General features: G+C 37.7%; 1 protein-coding gene across 1 annotated transcript in view; it reads left to right on the top strand.

The window, feature by feature from the left end:
* The window catches only part of GDPD4 (glycerophosphodiester phosphodiesterase domain containing 4), a 101,773-nt gene that overhangs the window by 65,594 nt on the left and 11,363 nt on the right, over positions 1–24,816 (top strand). The window contains exons 10-12 of the mRNA XM_040631321.1: positions 301–522; positions 1,449–1,603; positions 22,772–22,919. Coding sequence (XP_040487255.1) covers positions 301–522; positions 1,449–1,603; positions 22,772–22,919 — 525 coding nt within the window. The remainder of the gene's footprint in view (positions 1–300; positions 523–1,448; positions 1,604–22,771; positions 22,920–24,816) is intronic.

Here is a 24,816-nt window from a genome sequence, read left to right as displayed (position 1 = left end):
ACAAGTTACAGGAAAAAAAAGCTGAAAAGGAAGGTCAAGACAAAAATTTGAAGTACTTTCAGTGGAAAGACATGTTTTATAGTGTAGAAATCATTCCAAATACCATAATTACCTATGAAGAGTACATTTACTTTCTCTCCTTGGCAACTCTTATCTTAGGACCAGTATTTCAGAGGGTCTGGTGGGTTGAATGATAATGGATTAAAATGGAGGTGGGTCCGGGTGTGGGGCTATAGAGCAGGAAAATTGGAAACTGCTTTTGATAGGAGCCAATGTATTCTTTGGTGTATTTGTTTTTAGTCGAAACCATTTTACAAAATGAAACGCCTGTCAAAGGCTGATCGTGGAAGAGCAGAAAATCAGACGATTCCCAAACTAACCGATTTATTGGAACTTGCACAGAAGGAGAAAAAATTTGTGATATTTGATCTTAATGCCCCTCCACAAAAACATCCTCTCAGAAACACATATATTCGCCGTGTAGTAAGCGTGATCCTTGCCTCTAAAATTGAGCAACATCTGGTATGTCTCCCCCATTATTTATGGTGGTATTTGGGAGGTGGGGAGCATGTCCCAGGAGCATAGCAGTTGAACCTGATCTACCCTGTCCATCTTCCCTGAGATGCCCAAATAATTTTGCTCTCTGTAGAAATGGAGGTTGTTACTTATGTAGCTACATGTGACAATCTAAGAATGACCCAGCTAAATTGTCCCTAGTGGGGAAAAACATGGAAGCTGTTTGCTACTCCAAGCGAAGTGAAATAACAGCACTCTGCTAAAAAGGCATGTGTGCAATGACTATGGGATGTGACCTGCACCGTCACTAGCGTAAACTATTAGAAAGGGCTTGGGCAACGCTGAGGCTTTGAGGATTTGGCTTTAATTAATGATACAGAAGAAACAGCTGGTTCTTATTTGAGCAGAGATTTGTTCATCATGTTTTTCAGAAGCAATTCTCTGCACTTGAGCAATCATTCCAAATCTCTTAAGTTCTCAGAAGGTGGTAGAGTGCTGAGTGAAACAAATATGTGTTTTCTTGCAAACGGTACTATTTCCACAGATGAATCATTTTCGTATTTCCCATTGACAGGAAATGACCCCTTTCAAAGATGATTTTTAGTGTCATCAACCAGAGGAAAAATGATTCCCACCTTTCATCCACACCTACCAACCCCTCATCCACTTTGGTTAGCGTGAGCCTATCTGAACACAGTGGGCATTTGACTCAGGCTGTGGACTCTAGAAATCTCAGCTCCAGAACAGTCCTGGTGACAGCCCCATGATAAGAGTTCGTTAGGCCAAGTTGGCTCTCACCAAGAACCAGAATCTCTCTCCACTCCCTGTAGACTGTTACCAGTGCTGGGATGAGGCTCCATTTATCCTACATGGGGCTCTTTGTACCTGGAGAGCTGATTGCCCACTGAAAGACTTCCTTTTTCTCCTTACAGATTTTTTGGTTGCCAAATTTTGATAGGCAGTATGTCAGAAACGCAGCTCCTGGTTTTCAGCACGTGGGCCGGTTATTTTCCATTGAACGTCTTACAAAAGAAAATATCAGTAGAATAAATGTCGACTACAAGAGGCTGTTCTACCACGGGCTGAGGTAAGTTTGGCCACACTTCTTTGGGCAGGCATTGCCTTACTTGCATAAAATCTGCACTCCCACCAAGCTCCTTCGCTTCTTCTCGTCTCAAGATTTCTTTGTGTGGCTTTTTTTGGAATTCCCTAGTTTCCCCTCTTCCCGTTCCCACCTTATCTTCCTGCCTCCCTCTGCCAGCAAACATTTGTCAGGTATAGACTAGTCTTGAGCATAGTCTTCGTCTGCAGCCCCTTCTCCTTTATCTCCGATCTGTTATCATTCAACGTGCTTTTTTGTTTGCTTGGCGGTTTTGTTCTTACATAAGGTGATCATTGAACAGTCAGAAATCAGGAACTTATTTATTTCCTCCTGCCAGTGCCAGATGATTGCCGCACTTCATAAAAAGCCTTGTGGTCCAGATAGCCAGATTTTTTTACAGGGATAATTAAGAACATAACTAAATCATTAAAAAAAAAACCAACAACAAACCTTAAAACAGCCAAGCACAAGAAGAAACTAAAATTATCAAGTACATTTATAAATATGTCATTAGTGACAGATTTTTCAAATTAAAAGCACCAAGGAATAAAATGGCAACTTTTCCAAACTTAACTGTTATTAATCACTGCTTAATTTAATCCATATTTCCTTTCTCTTAGATTTAAAAGTAAATTTTTTTCAGATGATTTTAAATGCTTCAAAGACAAAGTTTTCCTTGGAGAGATATATATCCAAAATCTCCTTGGGCTTAATAAAAATTCCCACTAGTTACCTTTCTGCATCTCAAGCCATGAACTAAGCTGTTGGATTTACCCCTGCTCCCGTTCTCACTTTTCCTGCCTCTCTGGCCGTGTGGTGGTTGATCATGAAATATTGGGTTTTTTCTTTTAGCAGTGTTTTACCTCTATTTCCCAATAAGAAGATTTCTCTTTGCTCAACTACTACTTCTATTTAGAGTGTATTTCTCTTTCCTTTTACTTTTTTTTTCAAATAGAAAATAGCTGTATAATGATGTCCTTCTCTGCTACTCATAATTTAGATCAATCTAGTAGTTGAAAAATAATTATAATAGCTTCCACTTATTGAGCCTTTATTATGTGTCAAGTTCTGTGGTTGTTAGACCACAGGCTCTTTTTCACATCATGGCTTACTCATCAGCTGCACATGACCTTGGACAAACTTCTAATCGTCTCATTTCTCATTTGTAAATTAAGAGTAGCAATAACCTAAAAGGAAAAAAAAGAATAGCAATAGCATGATGGACTGGTTAAAAGATTAGGTGAGAATATCCTTTATATTATGGACATGCAAAATGCTGGGCAAGTGTAAGTACACAATTAAGTGTTAGCTGCTGCTTTTATCATCACTGTCCTTACATGCTATGCCCTGGAAATTATCACCATCCCTTTTGCGAATGAGGAAACTTGCTTCTAAAGATGAAAAGTTCAAACAGGCTAGGTAATTGACCAAAATTAATATTCTTGATCAGTAGGGGACCAAACTTAGATTTATTTTTTTTAAAGATTTTATTTATTTATTAGAGAGAGAGAGAGAGCACACAAGCAGGGGGAAGGGGCAGAGGGAGATACAGGCTCCCCACTGAGCAGGGAGCCTAATGGGGGGCTCAATAGCAGGACCCTGGGGTCATGACCTGAGCAGAAGGCAGCTGCTTAATCGATTGAGCCACCCAGGTGCCCCCAAACTGAGATTTAAATATAGGTCTGACAGAGTCCAGAATCCAAATTCTTTCACCCTAGGTCTTTAAAGTTATTTCTTAGCTATAGTTATATGGGAGGCTGGCATCAAATTTGGGAGGGATCATATCCTGAGTCCTATTATAAAGTCAAGCAGTTTAATTTAGCTCAGCACATATTTACTGAGTAATAATATGTACAAGTGCACCATGCTAGTTTTATGTGAAAAGTCAGAAGCAAGGCACCATTCTTTTCCTTAAGGAAACCATGTGTTCTAATAAGGACAGTAAAGGTTTCTCCCTATAGCTATACTGCAAAGCTGACTGTGATAAATTCATGTGTTGTACGTTATTCCAAGTCCTTCTCCTCAAGGACCACTACATTTTAAGAAATTAAGTAGTTGTACCTTAAGTTATTGGTATAATGTTTATGACCAGAATATTTGTAATTATGATCACATTTCCAATACATTCTCTGTGATTATGCTCACTTCATAATCTATCTGACCACTGTCACAAGACAGACATCGTGACCCTGCCATTTTGACTGAGAATGCTTTAAATACATTATTTTAATCAAAATTATATGAATATAGAGATGCCCTCTACTTTATTTCTGATGTGGGAATTTTTATAGTGTTTTAAAATTTTAATTTTAGGGGTGTCAGGGTGGCTTAGTCAGTTAAGCATCTGCCTTTGGCTCAGGTCATGATCCCAGAGTCCCAGGATCGTGATCCTCATTGGGCTCCCTGCTTAGCGGGGAGCCTGCTTCTCTCTGCCCCTCTCTTCTGCTCTGCTCTCTCTCCCTCTCTCAAATAAATAAATAAAACTTTTAAAAAATAAATTCGAGTTAGTTAACATATAGGGGAACATTGGTTTCAGTAGTAGACCTAGTGATTCATCACTTACATAATAACACCTGGTGCTCATCACAAGTGTCTTCCTTAATACCTATCACCCATTTAGCTTATCCCCTAACCACCTCCCTCCATCAACCCTCAGTTTGTTCTCTATAGTTAAGAGTCTCTATGGTTTGCTTTCCTCTTTTATTTTCCCCTTCCTCTGTGTTCATCTATTTTGTTTCTTAAATGCCACATATGAGTGAAATTATATAAAATTTGTCTTTCTCTAACTTATTTCACTTAGCATAATACACTCTAGCACCATCTGTGTCATTGCAAATGGCAAGATTTCATTCTTTTTGATGGCTGAATAATATTCCAATGTGTGTGTGTGTGTGTGTGTGTGTGTGTGTGTGTGTGTGTACACACCCCACATCATCTTTATCCATTCATTAGTCAATGGACATTTGGGCTCTCTCCATAGTTTGGCTATTGTTGATAATGTTGCTATAAACATGAGGGTACATGTACCCTTTCAAATCTGTATTTGTGTGTGTGTGTGTGTGTGTGTATGCTTGAAAATTTTTTTTATAATAATTTTTTATTATGTTATGTTAGTCACCATACAGTACATCCCTAGTTTTTGATGTAATGTTCCATGATTCATTACTTGCATATAACACCCAGGGCACCATGCAATACGTGCCCTCCTTAATACCCATCGCTGGCCTATCCCAGTCTCCCATCCCCCTCCCCTCTGAAGCCCTCAGTTTGTTTCCCAGAGTCCGTAGTCTCTCATGGTTCATTCCCCCTTCTGTTTACCCCCTCTTCATTCTTCCCTTTCTTCTCCTACCGATCTTCCTATTTCTTATGTTCCATAAATGAGTGAAACCATATAATTGACTTTCTCTGCTTGACGTATTTCACTTAGCATTATCTCCTCCTGTCCCGACCATGTTGCAGCAAATGTTGAGAAATCGTTCTTTTTGATGGCTGAGTAATATTCCGTTGTATATATGGACCACATCTTCTTAATCCAGTCATCCGTTGAAGGGCATCTTGGTTCCTTCCACGATATAGCTATTGTGGACAATGCTGCTATGAACATTGGGGGGCATATGGCCCTTCTCTTCACTATGTCTGTATCTTTGGGCTAAATACCCAGTAGTGCAATGGCTGGGTCATAGGGTAGCTCAATTTTTAACTTTTTAAGGGACCTCCACACTGTTTTCCAAAGTGGCTGTACCATCTTGCATTCCCACCAACAGTGTAAGAGGGATCCCCTTTCTCCACATCCTCTCCAACATTTGTTGTTTCCTGCCTTGTCAATTTTTGCTATTCTAACTGGCATAAAGTGGTATCTCAATGTGGTTTTGATTTGAATTTCCCTGATGGCTAATGATTTTGAACATTTTTTCATGTGTCTGTTAGCCATTTGTATGTCTTCATTGGAAAAGTCTCTGTTCATATCTTCTGCCCATTTTTTTATTTGATTATTTGTTTCCCGTGTATTGAGTTTGAGAAGTTCTTTGTAGACCTTGGATACTAATCTTTTATCTGTAGTGTCATTTGCAAATATCAAATCTGTATTTTTGTATCCTTTGGGTAAATACCTAGTAGTGCAATTGCTGGGTCATAGGGTAGTTCTATTTTTAACTTCTTGAGGAACCTCCATACTGTTTTCCACAGTGACTGCACCAGTTTGCATTCCCAGCAACAGTGCAAAAGTTTCCTCTTTTCCGCATCCTTGCCAACATCTGTTGTTTCTTGAGTTGTTAATTTTAGCCATTCTGACAGGTGTGAGATGGTATCTCATTACGGTTTTGATTTGTATTTCCCTGATGCTGAGTGATGTTGAGCATCTTTTCATGTGTCTTTTAGCCATCTGTGTACTTTTATTTGGAAAAGTGTCTATTCATGTCTTCTGCCCATTTCTTAACTGGATTATTTTATAGATTTTGGATTCTAACCCATTATCAGATATGTCATTTGCCAATACATTTTGAGAGTAGAAATTTTGATTTTTCCTCTTTTCCTTGGTCATTCTTGCTAGGAGTTAGTGAATTTTATTAATCATTTCAAAACACAAAAAAATTTTGGCTTTGTTATACTTTTCTATTGCACATTTGCTTTCCCATTTCATTGATTTCTGTTCTTTATTATTTTCTTCTTCTACTGGAAGTTTAATTTGCTCTTCTTTATTTTTTTATTTGTAGAAACTTTATGTTTGAGTTTTAGATATGACAATAGGGACATAAGCCTTCTTATGAACATAATATAAAGCTGGAATTAGATATGGAGTTTAAAATAGGAAGTATATTAGCGAATAATTCCAAATATAAAATACACACCAGGGCACCTGGGTGTCTCAGTCAGTTAAACATCCAGCTCTTGATTTCAGCTCAGGTCATGATCTCAGGTTATGCGATTGAGCCCTGCATTGGGCTCCTTGCTCAGTGGGGAGTCTGCTTGAGATTCTCCCTCTCCCTCTTCCTCTGCCCCTCCCCTCACTTGCACTTGCGCTTGCTTGCTCTCTCTCTAAAATAAATCTTTAAAAAAAATAAATCTTTTTAAAAAAATAAAATAAAATACGTACTATATAATAATACTCTAATAAAAGTATACTTCAGTTTTTCAAATCTTAAAGCATAGAATAGATAGTATATATCTGGTCTCATAATTTACTTTTCTCAAAACATTCCTTTTTTTTATTGAAGTATAGTTGACACACAATGTTACATTAGTTTCAGGTGTACAACGTAGTGATTCTACAACTCTACAAATTATGGTGCGCTCACCACAAGTGTAGCTACCATCTGTCACCATATAAGGCTATTACAGTACCATTGGCTATATTCCTTCCCTATGCTGTACCTTTTATCCCTATGACTTATTCATTCCATAATTGAAAGCCTGTGTTTCCCACTCCCCTTTACCCATTTTGCCCAGACCCCCCAACCCCATCCCCTCTGGCAACCATCGGTTCTATTTATAGGTCTGTTGATGTGTTGGTTGGTTGATCGGTTGGTTATTCATTTACTTTGCTTTTACGATTCCACATATAATTGAAATCATATGGTATTTGTCTTTAACTTATTTCACTTAGCATATTTTCTAAGTCCATCTATGTTATTGCAAATGGCAAGATCTCACTCTTTTTTATGGCTGAGTAATATTTCATTGTATATAAATATACCACATTCATTTTTTGATAGACAGTTGGGCTGCTTCCATATCATGGTTATTGTAAATAAAGCTGCAATAAACATAGGGGTGCATATATATTTTTGAAATAATTTTGGTTCTCCTTAGGTAAATATCCAGTAGCTGAATTACTGGGTCTTATGGTATTATTCTTATTTCTAATATTTTGAGGAATCTCCATACTGTTTCCCACAGTGGCTGTACTAATTTATCCCACCAACTATGCACAGGAGTTCCTTTTTCTGCACATTCTCACCACTCTTGTTACTTCTTGCCTTGTTGATACTAGCCATTCTGACAGATGTAAGGTGATGTCTCGTTGTGGTTTTGATTTGCATTTCCCTGATGAACAGTGAGATTGAGTATCTTTTCATCTTTTCAAGATGTCTCTTGGCCATCAGTATGTCTTCTTTGGAAAAATGTCTGTTTAGATCCTCTACCAATTTTTAAAATCAGATTACTTTTTGATGTTGTTGAGTTACATAAGATATTTATATGTTTTTGATATTAACTCCTTATTGGATACATCATTTGTAAATATCTTCTCCCATTCAGTTGGTTGCCTTTTCATTTTATTGATAGTTTCCTTTGCTGTGCAAAAGCTCTTCATTTAGATGCAGCCCCAATAGTTTATTTTTGCTTTTGTTTCTCTTCCCCTATGCCTAGAGACATATCTGGAAAAATGTTTCTAAGGCCTAATGCCTGTGCTTTCTTCTAAGAGTTTTATGGTTTTGGGTCTCATGTTTAGGTTTTTTTATTCATTTTGAATTTATTTTTGTGAGTCATATAAAAAAGTGGTTCCCATTAATTCTTTTACATGTAGCTGTCCGGTTTTCCTAGCACCATTTATTGAACCAATTGCCCTTTCCAATCATATATCTTGCCTCCTTTGTCCTAGATTTATTGACTGGATGTGTATGAGTTTATTTCTGGGCTCTCTGTTCTTTTGATCTGTGTGTCTGTGTTTTGCCTGTACCATACTGTTTTGATTATTACAGCTTTGTAGTATATCTTGAAATCTGGGATTGTGATACCTCCAGCTTTGTTATTCTTACTTAAGATTGCTTTGGCTATTTGGGGTGTTTTGGGGTCTCATACAAATTTTAGGATATTTGTTCTAGTTCTGTGAAAAATGTTCTTGGTATTTTGACAGGGATAGTTTAAATCTATAGATTACTTTGCGTAGTGTGGACATTCTAACAATATTCTTTCCATGAGCCTGGAATTCCTTCCATTTCTTTGTGTCATCTTCAATTTCTTTCATTAATTGTTTTGTAGTTTTCAGAGTAGAGGTTTTTCACCTCCTTGGTTAAATTTATTCCTAAGTATTTTATTCTTTTTGGTGTGACTGTAAATGGATTGTTTTCTTAATTTCTCTCTGTGCTGCTTCATTATTAGTGTATAGAAATACAACAGATTTCTGTGTATTAATTTTGTTTCCTGCAACTTGACTGAATTCATTTATAAGTTCTAATAGTTTTTTGGTGGACTCCTTACGGTTTTCTATGTATAGTATCATGTCATCTGCAAATTATGACAGTTTTACTTATTCCTTTTGAGTTTTAATGCCTTTTATTCCTTTTTCTTACCTGATTACTGCAGCTAGGATGTCCAGTACCATGTTGAATAAAAGTGATGAGAGTAGACATCTTGTCTTGTTCCTGATCTTAGATGAAAAGCTCTCAGGTTTTCCCCATTGAGTATGATGTTAGCTCTGGGTTTTTCATATATGGCCTTTATAATATAGCAGTATGTTCTCTAACCCCACTTTGTTGAAAGTTTTAATCATGAACAGATGTATTTTCCACATGCTTTTTCTGCATCTTTTGAGATGATCGTATGGCTTTTATCCTTCCATTTGTTAATGGGATGTATCTCATTGGTTGATTTGCTAGTATTTTTTTTATTTTAATATTTTTAAATGTTTTTTTATTATATTATGTTAGTCACCATACAGTACATCCCTGGTTTTTGATAAAAGTTCCATGATTCATTAGTTGCGTATAACACCCAGTGCACCATGCAATACGTGCCCTCCTTACTACCCATCACTGGCATAACCCATTCCCCCACCCCCCTCCCCTCTGAAGCCCTCGGTTTGTTTCCCAGAGTCCATAGTCTCTCATGCTTCATTCCCCCTTCTGATTACCCCCCTTTCTTTATCCCTTTCTTCTCCTACCGATCTTCCTAGTTCTTATGTTCCATAGATGAGAGAAATCATATGATAATTGTCTTTCTCTGCTTGACTTATTTCACTTAGCATTATCTCTTCCAGTCCCGTCCATGTTGCAGCAAATGTTGAGAACTCGTTCTTTCTGATAGCTGAGTAATATCCCATTGTATATATTGTCCACAGCTTCTTAGTCATCTGTTGAAGGGCATCTCGGCTCCTTCCATGATTTAGCTATTGTGGACAATGCTGCTATGAACATTGGGGTGCATATGGCCCTTCTCTTCACTACGTCTGTATCTTTAGGGTAAATACCCAGTAGTGCAATGGGTGGGTCATAGGGTAGCTCAATTTTTAACTTTTTAAGGGACCTCCACACTGTTTTCCAGAGTGGCTGTACCAACTTGCATTCCCACCAACAATGTAGGAGGGATCCCCTTTCTCCACATCCTCTCCAACAATTGTTGTTTCTTGCCTTGTCCATTTTTGCCATTCTAACTGGCGTAAGGTGGTATCTCAGTGTGGTTTTGATTTGAATTTCCCTGATGGCTAATGATTTTGAACATTTTTTCATGTGTCTGTTAGCCATTTGTATGTCTTCATTGGAAAAGTGTCTGTTCATATCTTCTGCCCATTTTTTGATTTGTTTATTTGTTTCTCGTGTATTGAGTTTGAGAAGTTCTTTGTAGATCTTGGATACCAGTCTTTTATCTGTAGTGTCATTTGCAAATATATTCTCCCATTCCATGGGCTGCCTCTTAGTTTTTCTGACTGTTTCCTTGGCTGTGCAGAAACTTTTAATCTTGATGAAGTCCCATAAATTCATTTTATCTTTTGTTTCTCTTGCCTTTGGGGATGTGTCATGAAAAAGGTTGCTTTGGCCGATGTCGTAGAGGTTGCTGCCTATGTTCTCCTCTAGAATTTTGATGGATTCCTGTCTCACATCGAGGTCTTTCATCCATTTGGAGTTTATTTTTGTGTATGGTGTGAGAGAGTGGTCAAGTTTCATTCTTTTGCATGTAGCTGTCCAATTTTCCCAGCACCATTTATTGAAGAGACTGTCTTTTTCCCACCGGATGTTTTTTCCTGCTTTATCAAATATTAGTTGCCCAAAGAGCCGAGGGTCCATTTCTGGGCTCTCTATTCTGTTCCATTGGTCTATGTGTCTGTTTTTGTGCCAGTACCATGCTGTCTTTGTGATCACAGCTTTGTAGTACAGCTCGAAATCCGGCATTGTGATGCCCCCAGCTTTGTTTTTCCTTTTCAACAGTTCCTTGGAGATTCGGGGCCTTTTCTGGTTCCATACAAATTTAAGGACTATTTGTTCCAGTTCCTTGAAAAATGTCATCGGTATTTTGATCGGGGATAGCACTGAAAGTGTAGATTGCTCTGGGTAGCATGGACATTTTAACTACGTTAATTCTTCTGATCCATGAGCATGGAATATTTTTCCATCTTTTGGTGTCTTCCTCAATGTCTTTCAAGAGTGATTTATAGTTTCTAGAATACAGATCCTTTACATCTCTGGTTAATTCCAAGGTAACGTATGGTTTTTGGTGCTATTGTAAATGGGATGGATTCTCTAATTTCTCTTTCTTCAGTCTCATTATTCGTGTATAGAAATGCAACTGATTTCTGAGCATTGATTTTGTATCCCGCCACATTACTGAATTGGTCTATAACTTCTAATAGTTTGGGTGTGGATTCTTTTGGGTTTTCCATATAGAGTATCATGTCTTCTGTGAAGAGAGACAGTTTGACTTCTTCTCTGCCGATTTGGATACCTTTTATGCCTTTTTGTTGCCTGATTGCTGTTGCAAGACTTCTAGTACTATGTTGAATAATAGTGGCGAGAGTGGGCATCCTTGTCGTGTTCCTGATCTTAAGGGAAAGGCTTCCAGCTTTTCCCCGTTGAGAATAATATATGCTGTAGGTTTTTCATAGATGGATTTTATGATCTTGAGAAATGTACCCTCTATCCCTACACTCTGAAGGGTTTTAATCAGGAAAGGATGCTGTATTTTGTCAAATGCTTTTTCTGCATCTATTGAGAGAATCATATGATTTCTGAATTCTTCTTTCTGGATAAAATCTAAGACACTGATAGATTTGGGAATGTTGTACCACCTTTGCATCCCAGGGATGAATCCCACTTGGTCATGATGGATAATCCTTTTAATGTACAGTTGGATTCTATTAGCCAGGATCTTGTTGAGGATTTTGGTGTCCATATTCATTAGGGAAATCGGTCTATAATTCTCCTTTTTGAGGGGGTCTTTGCCTGGTTTGGGGATCAAGGTAATATTGGCCTCATAGAATGAGTTTGGTAGCTTTCCTTCTGTTTCTATTTTTTGAAATAGCTTTAGGAGAATAGGTATTATTTCTTCTTTGAATGTTTGGTAGAATTCCCCAGGAAAACCATCCGGGCCTGGAGTTTTATTTTTTGGAAGATTGTTTATCACTGACTCAATCTCTTCATAATTAATTGGCCTGTTTAAAAAATCAATTTCTTCCTGTTTCAGTCTTGGTAGTTTATGGGTTTCCAGGAAGGCCTCTATCTCTTCCAGATTGCTTAATTTATTGGCATAAAGCTGTTGATAAAAGTTTCTAATGATCCTTCAAATTTCATTGGTGTTGGTTGTGACCTCTCCTTTTTCATTCATAATTTTATTAATTTGGGTCCTTTCTCTATCCTTTTGGATAAGTCTTGCCAGAGGTCTGTCAATTTTATTAATTCTCTCAAAGAACCAGCTTCTAGTTCTGTTGATCTGCTCTACTGTACTCCTGGTTTCTAATTCGTTGATTTCTGCTCTAATCTTGGTCAGCTGCTTCGTCCTGCGTGGATTAGGTCTGTCCCTCTGTTGCTGTTGCTGTTCCAGCTTCTTGAGGTGGGAATATAAAAACTGCAGTGAGCGCACCGGAGCTCCGTTTCAGTCTGGTCATGCGTGTTCCCTGGCTCACAGTCTCAGTCTGCTCTCTCGCGGGTGCCATCCACAAGTCCGCCGCTCCCCCATGCAGGTGGCTACCGCTTCCCGGAGCCCGAACGCGGTGGCTCCCTCCCCCTTCCGTTTATCTTCCGATATCTGTGCGCGGTTTCACGGCTCCCCACTTCGTACCTCAATACTCAGCGCTGGAGATGTTCATTTGTAGAGATCCAGATGTATCTTCCTGCGTCTCAGGCTGATTCCGTGGATGTTCAGGCTGGTCTGGTACCTATCCAGCTCGACTCAGGGGACTGGCTGACAAAGGGGTCCCCTACTCCTCCGCCATCTTCCCCAGTCCGTTCTGAGGCTTGACGGCGCCCGCCGTGGGCTGGCAGGGCGGGATTCTGGAAGAGCTCTCCTGGCTTATCGATGGCAGTCTTGCGGCTGTTTCCTCACAGGGTGGACAGCGAGCTTGGCTCTGGGGTCTCTTCTTACTGGGACACTAATCGTGTAGGATCCCTTATGGCCTCATTTATCTTTAATCACTTCCTCAGAGGCCCCACCTTCCAGTATCGTCCACAGGGAGCTGGGACTGAGACCTACTGTTGAAGGAGATCATCAAAATGACCGGATTTGCTAATATTGAATCATACTTGTGTCCCTGTAATAAATCCCAACTTGACTGTGGTGAAAAATTTTTTCATTGTATTGTTGAATTCAGTTTACTAATATTTTGTTGAGGATTTTTGCATCTATGTTCATCAAAGATATTGGCCTGTAGTTCTTTTTTATTGTAATGTCCTTATCAGGTTTTGGTATCAGGGTAATCCTAGCCTCATAGAATGAATTTGGAAGTTTTCAGACTTCTTATATTTTCTGGAAAAATTTTGGAAGAATAGGCATTAATGATTACTTAAATATTTGGTAGACTTCACCCATGAAGCCATCTGGTTCTATACTTTTGTTTGGAAGTTTTTTGATTACTGATTAAATTTCATTACTAGAGATTGGTGTGTTCAGATTTTCTATTTCTTCCTGATTCAGTTTGGAAAATTCTTCTAGGTTGTCTAATTTGTTGACATATAATTATTTGTATTCTTTTGTAATTCTTTGTATTTCTGTGGTGTTCATTGTTATTTCTCCTCCTTGGTTTCTGAATTTATTTGAATCATCTGTCTTTTCTTCTTGATGAGTCTGCCCAAAGATTTATTAATTTTATTTTTTTCAAAGAAGCAACTCTTGGTTTCACTGAATTTTTTTGTTCCTTTTTTTTTTTTTTTAGTCTATTTATTTCCACTCTAATCTTTATTATTTCCTTCCTTCTACTTGTTTTGGGTTTTGTTTGTTGTTCTTTTTGTAGCTCTTTTAGATGTAAGATTAGGTTGTGTATTTGAGGTTTTTCTGGTTTCTTGAGAGAGGCCTTTATGGCTATAAACTTCCCTTTTTGAACTGCTTTTGCTTTGTCCAAAGATTTTTGGATCATTGTGCTTTCATTTTCATTTCTGTTTATGTAAATTTTATTTCTTTGATTTCTTCATTGGTCCATTGGTTGTTTAGTAGCATGTTGGTTAGCCTCCAAGTGTCTGCAGTTTTTCCAATTTTTTCCCTTATAATTGATTTCTAGTTTCGTGCTGTTGTGGTTGGAAAAGATACTTGATATAATTTCAGTCTTCCTAAATTTATTGATACTTATTTTGTGGCCTAACATGTGATCTGTCTTGGATAATGTTCCTTGTGCAGTTGAAAGGAGTATGTATTCTGCTGTTTGTGGATGGAGTGTTCTGTGTATATCTGTTAGGTCTAGTGTATCATTCAAAGCCAGTGTTCCTTTGCTCATTTTCTATCTGGGTGATCTATCCATTGATTTTAAGAGGGGTATTAAAGTTCCCTACTGTAATTGTATTACTCTCAATTTCTCCCTTTATAACTGTTAATATTTGCTTTATATATACACGTGCCCCACTATTGGGTACATAGATATTTATATTTGTTATATCCTCTTGTTGGATTAAGTTCTATATCATCATGTAGTGCAGTTCCTTGTCTCTTGTTATAGTCTGTGTTTTAAAGTCCATTTTGTCTGATATAAGTATGCTACCTTGGCGTTTTAAATTTTTTTTCACTTCCATTTGCATGGAGTAAGTTTTTCCATCCATTCACTTTCAGTCTGTATTTGTTTTCAGGCCTAAAATGAGTCTCTTGTAGGCAGCATAAGATTGGTCTTTTTTTTTTTTTAAGCCATTCTGTCACTTTATGCATTTTGATTGGAGTGTTTAGTCTATTTACATTTAAAGTAATTATTAATATGTATGGAGTTATTGCCATCTTATTATTTGTCTTATGGTTATTTTTGTAGTTCTCTGTTTCTTTTTTCCTCCCTTGCTCCCTTCCCTGTGCTTTGATGGCTTTCTTTTGTGGCATACTTGCATTCTTTTCTCTAATTTTTGTGTATCTATTACAGGTTTTTGATTTATGGTTACTGTTGAGTTTATATACAGCATCTTAAGTGTGTAGCAGTCTACATTAAGTTTATGGTCACTTAAGTTTGAACACATTCTAACAGCACTAATTTTTACTCCCCCCCCATTTTATGCATATGATGTCATATTTTATATCTTTTTATTTTGTGTATCCTTTTGATATACAAATTTTTTTATAGATATGATTTGGGGATTTTTTGGCAAGAGACTGAGCATGAGTGGGAGGGAGGGACATAGGGAGAAGCAGACTCCCCACTGAGCAGGGAGCCAGACTCAGGACTCCATCCCAGGATCCTGGGATCATGACCTGAGCTGAAGGCAGACGCTTAACCAGCTGAGCCACCCAGGCACCCCTAAATATGATTAGTTTTACTACTCTTGTGATTTAACCTTTATACTGGCTTTATAAGTGATTATTACCTTTAATTTATATTTGCTTTTACCTGTGAATTTTTTCCCTTTCATAATTTTGTTCTAATTATGGCCTTTTCTTTTCATTTAAAGAATTCTCTTTAACCTTTCTTATAAATCTGGTTTAGTGGTGATGAACTCCTTCAACTTTTATATATCTGAGAAACACTTTATCTCTCCTTCTCTGTCATTATTTTTGCCATTTTGCTTTTTTTTTTTTTTTTTTAAGTAGCTCCATGCCCAATGTGGGACTTGAACTAAAGACCCTGAGATTCAGAGTCATATGCTCTACTGACTGAGCCAGCCAGGCACCCTGCCATTTTACTTTATATGTTTTGGTGTGGACCTCCTTGGGTTTATCTTTTTAAGGCTCTCTCTGCTTCTAGACCTGGATGTCTGTTTCCTTCCCCAGATTAGGAAAGTCTTCAGTTATCCTTTCTTTAAATAATTTTTCTGCTCGTTTCTCTTTCTTTTCTTTCTGGGATCCCTGTAATGTGAATGTTATTACACTTGATGTCACTGTGTTCCCTTAACTTAGTTTTATTTATTTATTTATTCTTTTTTCTTTTTGCTGTTCAGCTTGGTTGATTTCCATTACCTTGTCTTCCAGATTGCTGATCCATTCTTTGGCATCCTTTAATCTGCTATTGATTCCCTCTAGTGTGTGTGTGTGTACGTATACATATATGTGTATACATATACATATATATATGTGTATATATATGTATATATGTATGTTATTGGATTCTTCAGCTCTGGTTATTTTCTGTATTTTCTGTCTTTTTGTTAAAGTTCTCACTGAGTTCCTCTACTCTTCTCTCAAGTTTACTGAGTATGTTTGTGAATATTATTTGGAATTCTTTATCAGGTATATTGCTTATCTCCATTTCATTTAGCTCTTTTACTGTGATTTTTACTTGTTATTTCATGTGGGACATGTTCCTCTGTCTTTTCATTTTGTCTAACTCTCTGTGTTTGTTTCTGTGTATTAGCTTGAGCAGTTATGTCTACTGGTCTTGAAAGTAGTGGCCTTTTGTAGAAGAGGTCCTGTGCTGCCTTATGGCACAGTCCCCTCTGGTCACCAGAACCAGGTTCTCTAGGAGTGTCCCCTGTGTGAGCTGCCTGCACCCTCCTATTGTAGCTGGGCTGTGATTGCCTTCAGCCAGCTGGCTGCAGTGACCTGCTTTGCCTGCTGTGGATGCACTAGTCAGGGTTTGGCCCCCATGTTGTTGAGAGGCCTGCCTGCAGCAGCCACTGGGTTGTTGGTGGATGGGGCCAGCAGTTAGCCTCACTGTCTGCTGTTAGCCTCTCCTGCCACAGCTGTAGGCACACGAAAGGGCAGTGTTTGCTCCCTGTGTGGCCAGCTAAGAGGCCAGGCTGCAAGAACTGTAGGCACACTTGTGTGGGGGTTATTTTTCCACTTCCCCCAGGGCAGGAGTCACTTTGGAGTGGTGCTGGTCCAGCTGGGGCAGACTTAGGGTGTGATGGGGCAGGAGCCACTTTGGAGGGACACTTGCCTCTAGGTTGGATGAGGTGGGTCTTCAGGGGAACACCAGGACAGGACATGTGGTGCTAGCAAGGTAGATGGAGAATGTTAGCACTGGCTCCTGCAAGCATCTGGCTATCTGGGCTGGGAGAGTGGAAAACAAATGCTGCCTGCTAGCACTTTTGTTCCCCGAGAAATTTCCTGTAGACTCTTGCCCTATCCCCACACATGTTCTAAGATTGGCCAATAAATCTCATTTACATATACCCTAGGCACTTTTCAAACTGCTGCTTTTGTTCTATTTCTCAGCCTAGTTACTTAATATGCTAGTTCTTTATGTGCAGGAACTCAGGTTCCTGTCATCCCCAGCTCTCCTAGAATTAAGTCTCCTGAATTTTTAAAGCTCACAGAGTTAAACCCTGCAGATAATTAAAGCTCTTGGAGCTGCCCGTTTTCAAAGCGGGCCCATTTTCAGTGCATGTCCTCTTGCCAGGGAGGCCTGGTGTGGAGTCTGATCCTCTTGCTTCTCTGTGATTGTGATATACTCCTGTTTGTGGTTTGTCCCACCAAGAATTTGGTTCTGAGCAAAGTCTTTGCCCCCTACCATTTTTGATGTGGCCTTCTCTTTATGATTAGGTATGGAGGATCTGTTCTGCCCATCTTCAGGTAGTTTTCAAAGTTAGTCACATAGATGTTGCTGTTATCTCTTTGTGACCCTGGGACGAGGTGAGTTCAAGATCTTCCTACTCTGCCATCTCTCCAAAACAAGTAGTAATTCTATTTTTAATTTTTTGGAAGAATTGTCATACTGTTTTCCATAGCAGCTGTACCAGCCTTGCACAAAAGTTCCAATTTTTCCATATCCTCCATATCTTTGTTTTCTGGGTTTTTTGATGTAGCCATCCTAATGGGTTGGTATTAGTTCTTTTAATGTTTGGTGGAATTCACCATTGAAATCATTGGGTCTAGGACTTTCTTTGTTGGGATATTTTTGGTTAAGAATTCAGTCTCCTTACTCATTATAGATCTATGCACATCTTCTAATTCTTGATGATTCAGTCTTGGTAGGGTCTGTGTTTTTAAGAGTTTGTCCATTTCATCTAGGTTATCAAATTTGCTGGGGTACAACTGTTCATAGTACTTTCTTGTAATTCTTTTTATTTCTGTAAAATTGGTAGTAATGTCCTTTCATTTCTGATTTCAGTATCTGAGTTTCTTTTTTTCTTATTAGTCCATCTAGCTAAAGGTTTATTAATTTTGTTGATTTTATTCAAGGAACTAACTTTTGGTTTCATTGATTTTTCCCTATAGGTTTTCTTTTTCTCTAATTTATGCTTTAGTCTTTATTATTTTCTTCCTTATGCTATATTGGGTCAGTTTGTTCTTTCTAGATATATCTATTTCTGAGATATAAAGACAGGCTGTTGATTTGAGATTTTTCTTTTTTTTTTTTTTTTTTAAGATTTTATTTATTAGAGAAAGAGCACGAGTTGGGGGAAGGGCAGGAGAAGCAGACTTCCCACTGAGCAGAGAGTCTGATGCTGGGCTCCATCCCAGGACCTTGAGATCATGACCTGAAGTGAAGGCAGATGCTTAACCAACTGAGCCACCCAGGCACCCTGAGATTTTTCTTGTTTTTTAAATATAGCTATAAATTTCCCCCTTAGCACCACTTTTGCTGCATCCCATTCGTTCGTTTTGGTATGTTGTGTTTTCATTTCCATTAATCTCTAAGTATTTTCTAATTTCCCTTGTGATTTTCCCTTATCCATTGATTGTTTAAAAGTGTGTGGTTTAATTTTTCACGAATATGTGAATTTTCCAGTTTTATGTTATTGACTTCTAGCTTCATCCTAATGTGATTGTAAGATACTTTGTATGATAGCTGTCTTTTTTTTTTTAAGATTTTATTTATTTATTTGAGAGAGAGAGTCAGAGATAGAAAGAGAGATAACAAGTGGGGAGGAGAGGGAGAAGCAGGCTCCTCGCTGAGCAGGAAGCCCTGACGTGGGGCCCAATCCCAGGACCCTGGGATCATGACCTGAGCCAAAGACAGATGCTTAACCAACTGAGCCACCCAGGCACCCTGATAACTATCTTTTAAAATGTATTGAGACTTAATCTGTGGCCTAACATATGGTCTATCCTCTAAAATGTAAAATGCACTTGAGAATAATGTAAAAGCTGTTATTGTTAAGTATTCTGTATATGTCTTTAGGTATAGTTTCTTGTGTTAAGTTATCTGTTTCCTTACTTTTCTTTAATCTGGTTGTTCTATCCGTTATTGATAGTAGGGTATTGAAGTGTCCAACTATCATTGTACGTCTGTCTGTTTCCCCCTTCAATTCCATCAGGTTTTGCTCTATACATTTTCTTGGTCTGTCATTCGGTGTATAAATGTTTATAATTGTTATGTTTTCTTGCCATATTGAACCTTTTATTTATATATAGTGGGGGTTTTTTTGCCTCTAGTTACCTTTTTTGGTATAAAGCCTGTTTTGTCTGATATCAGTATAGCCACCTCTGCTGATTTGGGTTACTATTTGCACAGAATATCTTATTTGCATTCTTCATTTGTAATCTCTGTCTATGGATCTAAAATGAGTTTCTTGAAGAGAACATAGAGTAGGGTCATATGTTTTTATTTATTTTGCCAATGTCTGTTGTAGAGTTTAATCTATTTACATTTAAAATAACTACTGAGAAGGAGGAACTTACATCATTTTGTTACTTTTGTCATTTCTGTAAATATTTGTTATTTTGTTTCTGTCATCTCTTACTGTTATTTCTGTGTGCCTTTGTAACTTTTGTGTCGCTTACTTCCTGTAATACTATTTTATGGATGTGTGTGTTTAGTTGATTTTTCTGCAGTAAAATATTTAAATCCTTTACTTATTTTTTTTTTTTTTTGGTATATATTCTATACCGATTTTCTTTGTGGTTACCACAAAAAAAATGTACATTTAACATCCTAAAGTTGTAACACTGATTTGAATTTATAACAGCTTAATTTCAATAACATACAAAAACTCTGCTCCTTTATAGCTTCATTCTTACCTCTTCTGGTTGTTGATAGCAGAAAATTACATCTTTATATATGGTGTGCTCCAAAACATAAGCTAGTAATTCTTTTAAATGCATTTGTCTCTTAAATTATATAGGAAACTATATGTAGAGTTACAAACCAAAAGTACAGGGATACTATCTTTTAGACCAATTGTTTTTTCTTTAGATGTATTAGTCTCTTAAATTACATAGAAAACAAACAGTACAGTTACAAACTATTGTTACAATAATACTAGGTTTTATATTTGCCCATATATTTTGTTTTATTGAGATCTTTCTCCATACAGCTTTGAATTACTGTCTAGTACCGCATCCTCTCACCTTGTAGGACCCCTTGAGCTTTTCTTGCAGGGCAGGTCTAGTGGCCACAAACTCCCTCAGTTTATCTGGGAATGCCTTAATTTCCCCCCTCACTTTTCAAGGACAGTTTTTTGTTTTGTGTTGTTTTTTGCGATAGGAGTCTGATTTATAGGGTTTTTTTCTTTTAATACTTGGAATATATGGGCCCATTGCTTTCTGACCTTCAAAATTTCTGATGAGAAATCTGGGGATAACTTCATTTGAGGATTCCTTGTCTGTGACAAGTTGCTTTTGTCTTGGTGCTTTCAAGATTCTTTCTTTGTCTTTGTCTTTTGAAAGTTTGGTTAGAGTGTGTCTCATTGTGGGTCTCTTTGAGTTTGTCTTACTTGGAGTCCTTTCAATATTATAAATACTAGTCCTTTGTTGGAACTGTGGTTTGCAAATATTTTGTCCCAGTCTATGGCTAGTCAGTAGGATCCTCTCAACAGGGTCTTCCACAGAGCAAAAGTTTTTTAATTTTGATGAGGCCTAGCATATCAGTTTCCCCTTTTATGGATCATGTTTTTAGTTCAAGGCTAAGAGCTCTTTGTCTAACCCTCAGATCTCAAATATTTTTTTAAAAGTTTTTCCCCTGAAATGAGTTTTACATATTTTATATATTTTATGTAGTTTTATATATTTAAGTCTGTAATCTGTCTTGAATTAATTTTTATATAAAGTGTATGGTATATCTCAAGTTTCTTTTTCTTTCTTTTTTTTTTTTTGCCTATGCCTATCCAATTGCTCTGCTACCATTTGTTGGAGAAACTGTCCTTATTCCGTTGAATTCCTTCTGCACCTTTGTAAAAAAAATCATTTGGGCATATTTGTGTGGGTTTGTTTCTGGGTTTGAAATTATGTTCCATTGATCTGTGTGCCTATCCCTTCTCTAATACTACACCGTCTTGATTACTGTAGCTATATAATAAGCCTTAGAATGGGTAGAGTGACTCCCTCTCACTTTTTCAAGATTGTTTTATTTTGGGGTTGTATCTTTCCATATAATTTTATTTTATTTTTAAAGATTTCATTTGTTTATTTGAGAGAGAGAGCACAAGTGAAAGAGAGCCAGATGTGGGACTCAATCCCAGGACCCTGGGATCATGACCTGAGCTGAAGGCAGACGCTTAATCGACTGAGCCACCCACCCAGACACCCCTCCATATAATTCTAGAATCAGTTGACCTAGTTGTACAAAACACCTTGGGATTTTGATAGGAATTGCATTAAGCCTGCAGATCAATTTGAGAATTAACATCTTTACAGCATTGAGTCTTCCAGTCTATGAACACATATGTCTGTTTTTTTAAATATTCTCTGATTACTTTCATCAGCACTTTGTAGTTTTCAGCTTAGAGATCCTGTACTTGTTTTGCTGAGTTTATACCACAGTATTTTATTTTCTTTGTTAATTGTTAATGATATTGTGTTTCTGATATTTTAGTTTCTATATATTCATCATTAATATATGTAAATGTGATTTTTTGTATTGGTCTTAAAAGTTTAAAAAGTAGCTTTTTATTACTGTTTCCTTTTTTTAAAAAATTTATTTGTAGATGATTTGTAGAATTGTCTTAGAGACAATTCTAACATTTTGGATGATTAATTGCAAACACTCATGCAAAGGCAGTATTATTATTTATGGTTTCTTGAACCTAAGAATTTGCCAGGTTAGTATATGACAGAGCTGAGATTCAAACCCAAGCTTGTACAGAGCTGTTTACTATCTCAGGTTGAAAAAAGTTTTTTGAAGGCATTTACATGGTGTATTTTGTAAGAAATTTGATTACTAAAAATGATAACTTGACTTGCTCGGTATTTCAATACTTATTTTCTTTTCTCTTTGGAGAATGTACAGGTATCTGACAGTTTGTGCATTGAGTGTTGGTTTCATTGTCATTTTCATTGTCTCTACTCAATGCTTATAAAAAACTTTATATATTTGAAATTTAAATATTCACCAGATTGGTATGCATTTATTCATTCCTTCATTTACCATTTATGAAGGTAGATATTATGCTAGGTACTGGATATACAGAGACGAATAATACATAGTCTCTACTTTTAATTTGATTATAGTCAAGTAAAGAAGACTAATAAGAAAGCAGATAAATATAGTAGAGAGTGGTAAGTGCTCTGATGAAAGTATAGTTGCTCCACAGTAGTATGATGGAGCTGGTTCATGCCAGCACATGGGAGTCAATTATTAAATATTCAGAAACTTTACAAATATGTTTTACCAATGGTAGCTTAAAATTGGCTATGGTAGGAGTATTTACACCGTGGAAATTGGCAAATGCTATGAATAGTGCTTTCTCTTTTTTTCCTACTTTCTTTTTTCCCATCAGAACATCCAGTTTACTAACATACCATGTTGGTTCAGGACCAGAAGTATTAAATCCAGTCCTTTACCTCATCGCAACATGAACCCATTCTGCATTATCATAAGTTGTCACAGGACAGGCGGCTTCTAGTGTTTTAAGCAGCAGCCTGTCACAAACATGGTGGTCGTTACCCTTTTAGATGAGGAAAGTGAGATTAAGTCTAAATTCCCTGTGGGTTCTGTTTTTATTCCAGAGAGTATAAAGCAGCTAACATCAAAATCAACTTATACCTCGTCAATGAACCTTGGCTCTACTCACTGGCCTGGTGCTCCAGGATTCACTCAGTGACCACAGACAATATTCATATCCTGAGTCAGCTAAATCAGCCTTACTTCTTAATGGTGAGCTGGTTATCCAGATTGTTCTTTCAAGTCTGATACAGTAGGAGTCTAAGTCCCTTACCCTACCCCTACATTGTCCACTGTGCAGGCCTTTTGGGAGCTACCTAATAGCAGAGACCTCTGTGATATTGGAGATGAGGCATTCTCCCTTCTCTCACCCAGATCCTTCTATGCTTTGCAGAGAGAAATTAGTATGTTATAGTAATTGTTGTTTATTGAATTTTCACAGTGTTTTTCATGCATTATGTAATTTGATCCTCTGAGTTACTCATTTTTATTATCCCTATGAAGAAACTGAAGTTTGAAGATATTAAGATTCTTAGGCATAGTCACATGCAAGATTCAGAATGAGGTCTGATTCCACAGTTTTGTTACAGTAGCCCCACCTTCCTAGAGGCATGGCAGTGATGACAGTGGCATGGGCTGTGGGGAGAAAACCAAGTATATTTGACTCCAAAGTGAAAACTGTGTGTCCTGAACAAAATGCTCTTGAAAAGGAGAGCCAGTCTCAGGGTTATGAGATTAAGCCCCGTGTTGGGCTCTCAGCTCAGCGTGGAGTCTGGTTGAGATTCTCTCTCCTTCTGCCCCTCCCCCTGCCACCACAGTTTAATCTGATCATTGGTCTGTTAATTGAAAAAGTTAAAGTGGGAAATCATAAATATGTGTGTTTATGTGTGCGTGCACACACGTGTGTGTGTATTTACAGTTTATCAGCTTTTACTACTTAAAAAACACACCTAAAATGTAGCGGCTTAAAACAAATATTTATTTGTCATATTCTTTGTGATGGCTACGTGGTCCTGTGGTCTGAGCCAGCTTGGTGTAGGGTGGGTGCATCCATATGTCTAGGATCTTACCTGGAATGCCTGGGGTTTCTCTTTATGTGATCACTCATCCTCGAGGAGGCCAGCTTGAGCATGTTCACTTGGTGGCATTGGGTTCCCAGCAAGCAAGAGAGGTGAAGCCCCAATGCAATACAGTTTTCAAGGTTTCCCAGGTGTGATTTTGCTAATGTTCCATTGGCCAAAGAAAATTACATGGCCAAGTCCAGATTCAAGGTGGGATAGGAGAGAAATAGACTTCATTTCTTGATGGGGAGGAACAGCAAAGTCACACTGTATACAGGCCTGCATTTTGGGTGGAATATTGTCATTTTTATAAATAATCTTATCACCTACATACCTCACACATTTTATTTTAATTTAAAATATTCATTTACCTTGTAACATGGTGTCAAGGTCTTTGAGGTTACTTCAGCTGGTGGAATCCTATATTCATTTGTTTATTTAAACACCCAAATGAACCAGCTATGATTTCTAAGTTTTGTTTCTTTAAAGCAGAAAAAGAACATAAAGTCATTGGGAGAAAGTATGAATGAGGGATTCACCGAGATTTTCATCATCCTCTTATCCCAATCTCTTAGAGTGTTTCACTCACACCTCCTTCAGTTGTAGTTTATTTTTTAATGATCTCTTCTGTGTTCACTGAGATTTTCAAACCATTGGCTTAGTTTTCTTGAAAATGGCATGCTTCTTTTTCACTTAGTTTTACAGATTTGAGTAACATTTAATTACACTGCACAGCTGTAACAAGTACACTGTTCTAAGCCATTTTAGGAAGCAGGAACAACTGATTCTTAGTAAACAGCTCACCTGCTGGGAATCCTGGAGCAGGTCAGGCTATCAGTCACTCTTTCCCAGAGGGGATTAAGAGCCTGGGTTTAGGGGTGACTGGGTGATTCAGTCTGTTAAGCGTCTGCCTTTAGCTCAGGTCATGATCTCAGGGTCCTGGGATCAAGTCCCGCATTGGGCTCCCTGCCCAGTGGTGCCTCTCTGCTCCTCTCCCTGCTTGTGCTCTCTCTCTCTCAAATAAAAAAATTAATTAATTAAAAAAAAAA

This window comes from Ursus maritimus, unplaced genomic scaffold (assembly GCF_017311325.1).
Source record: "Ursus maritimus isolate PB19 unplaced genomic scaffold, ASM1731132v1 scaffold_16, whole genome shotgun sequence".
NCBI lineage: Eukaryota > Metazoa > Chordata > Mammalia > Carnivora > Ursidae > Ursus > Ursus maritimus.
Note: the sequence above shows the minus strand (reverse complement) of the source record. Positions and strands in the feature narration are given on the sequence as shown.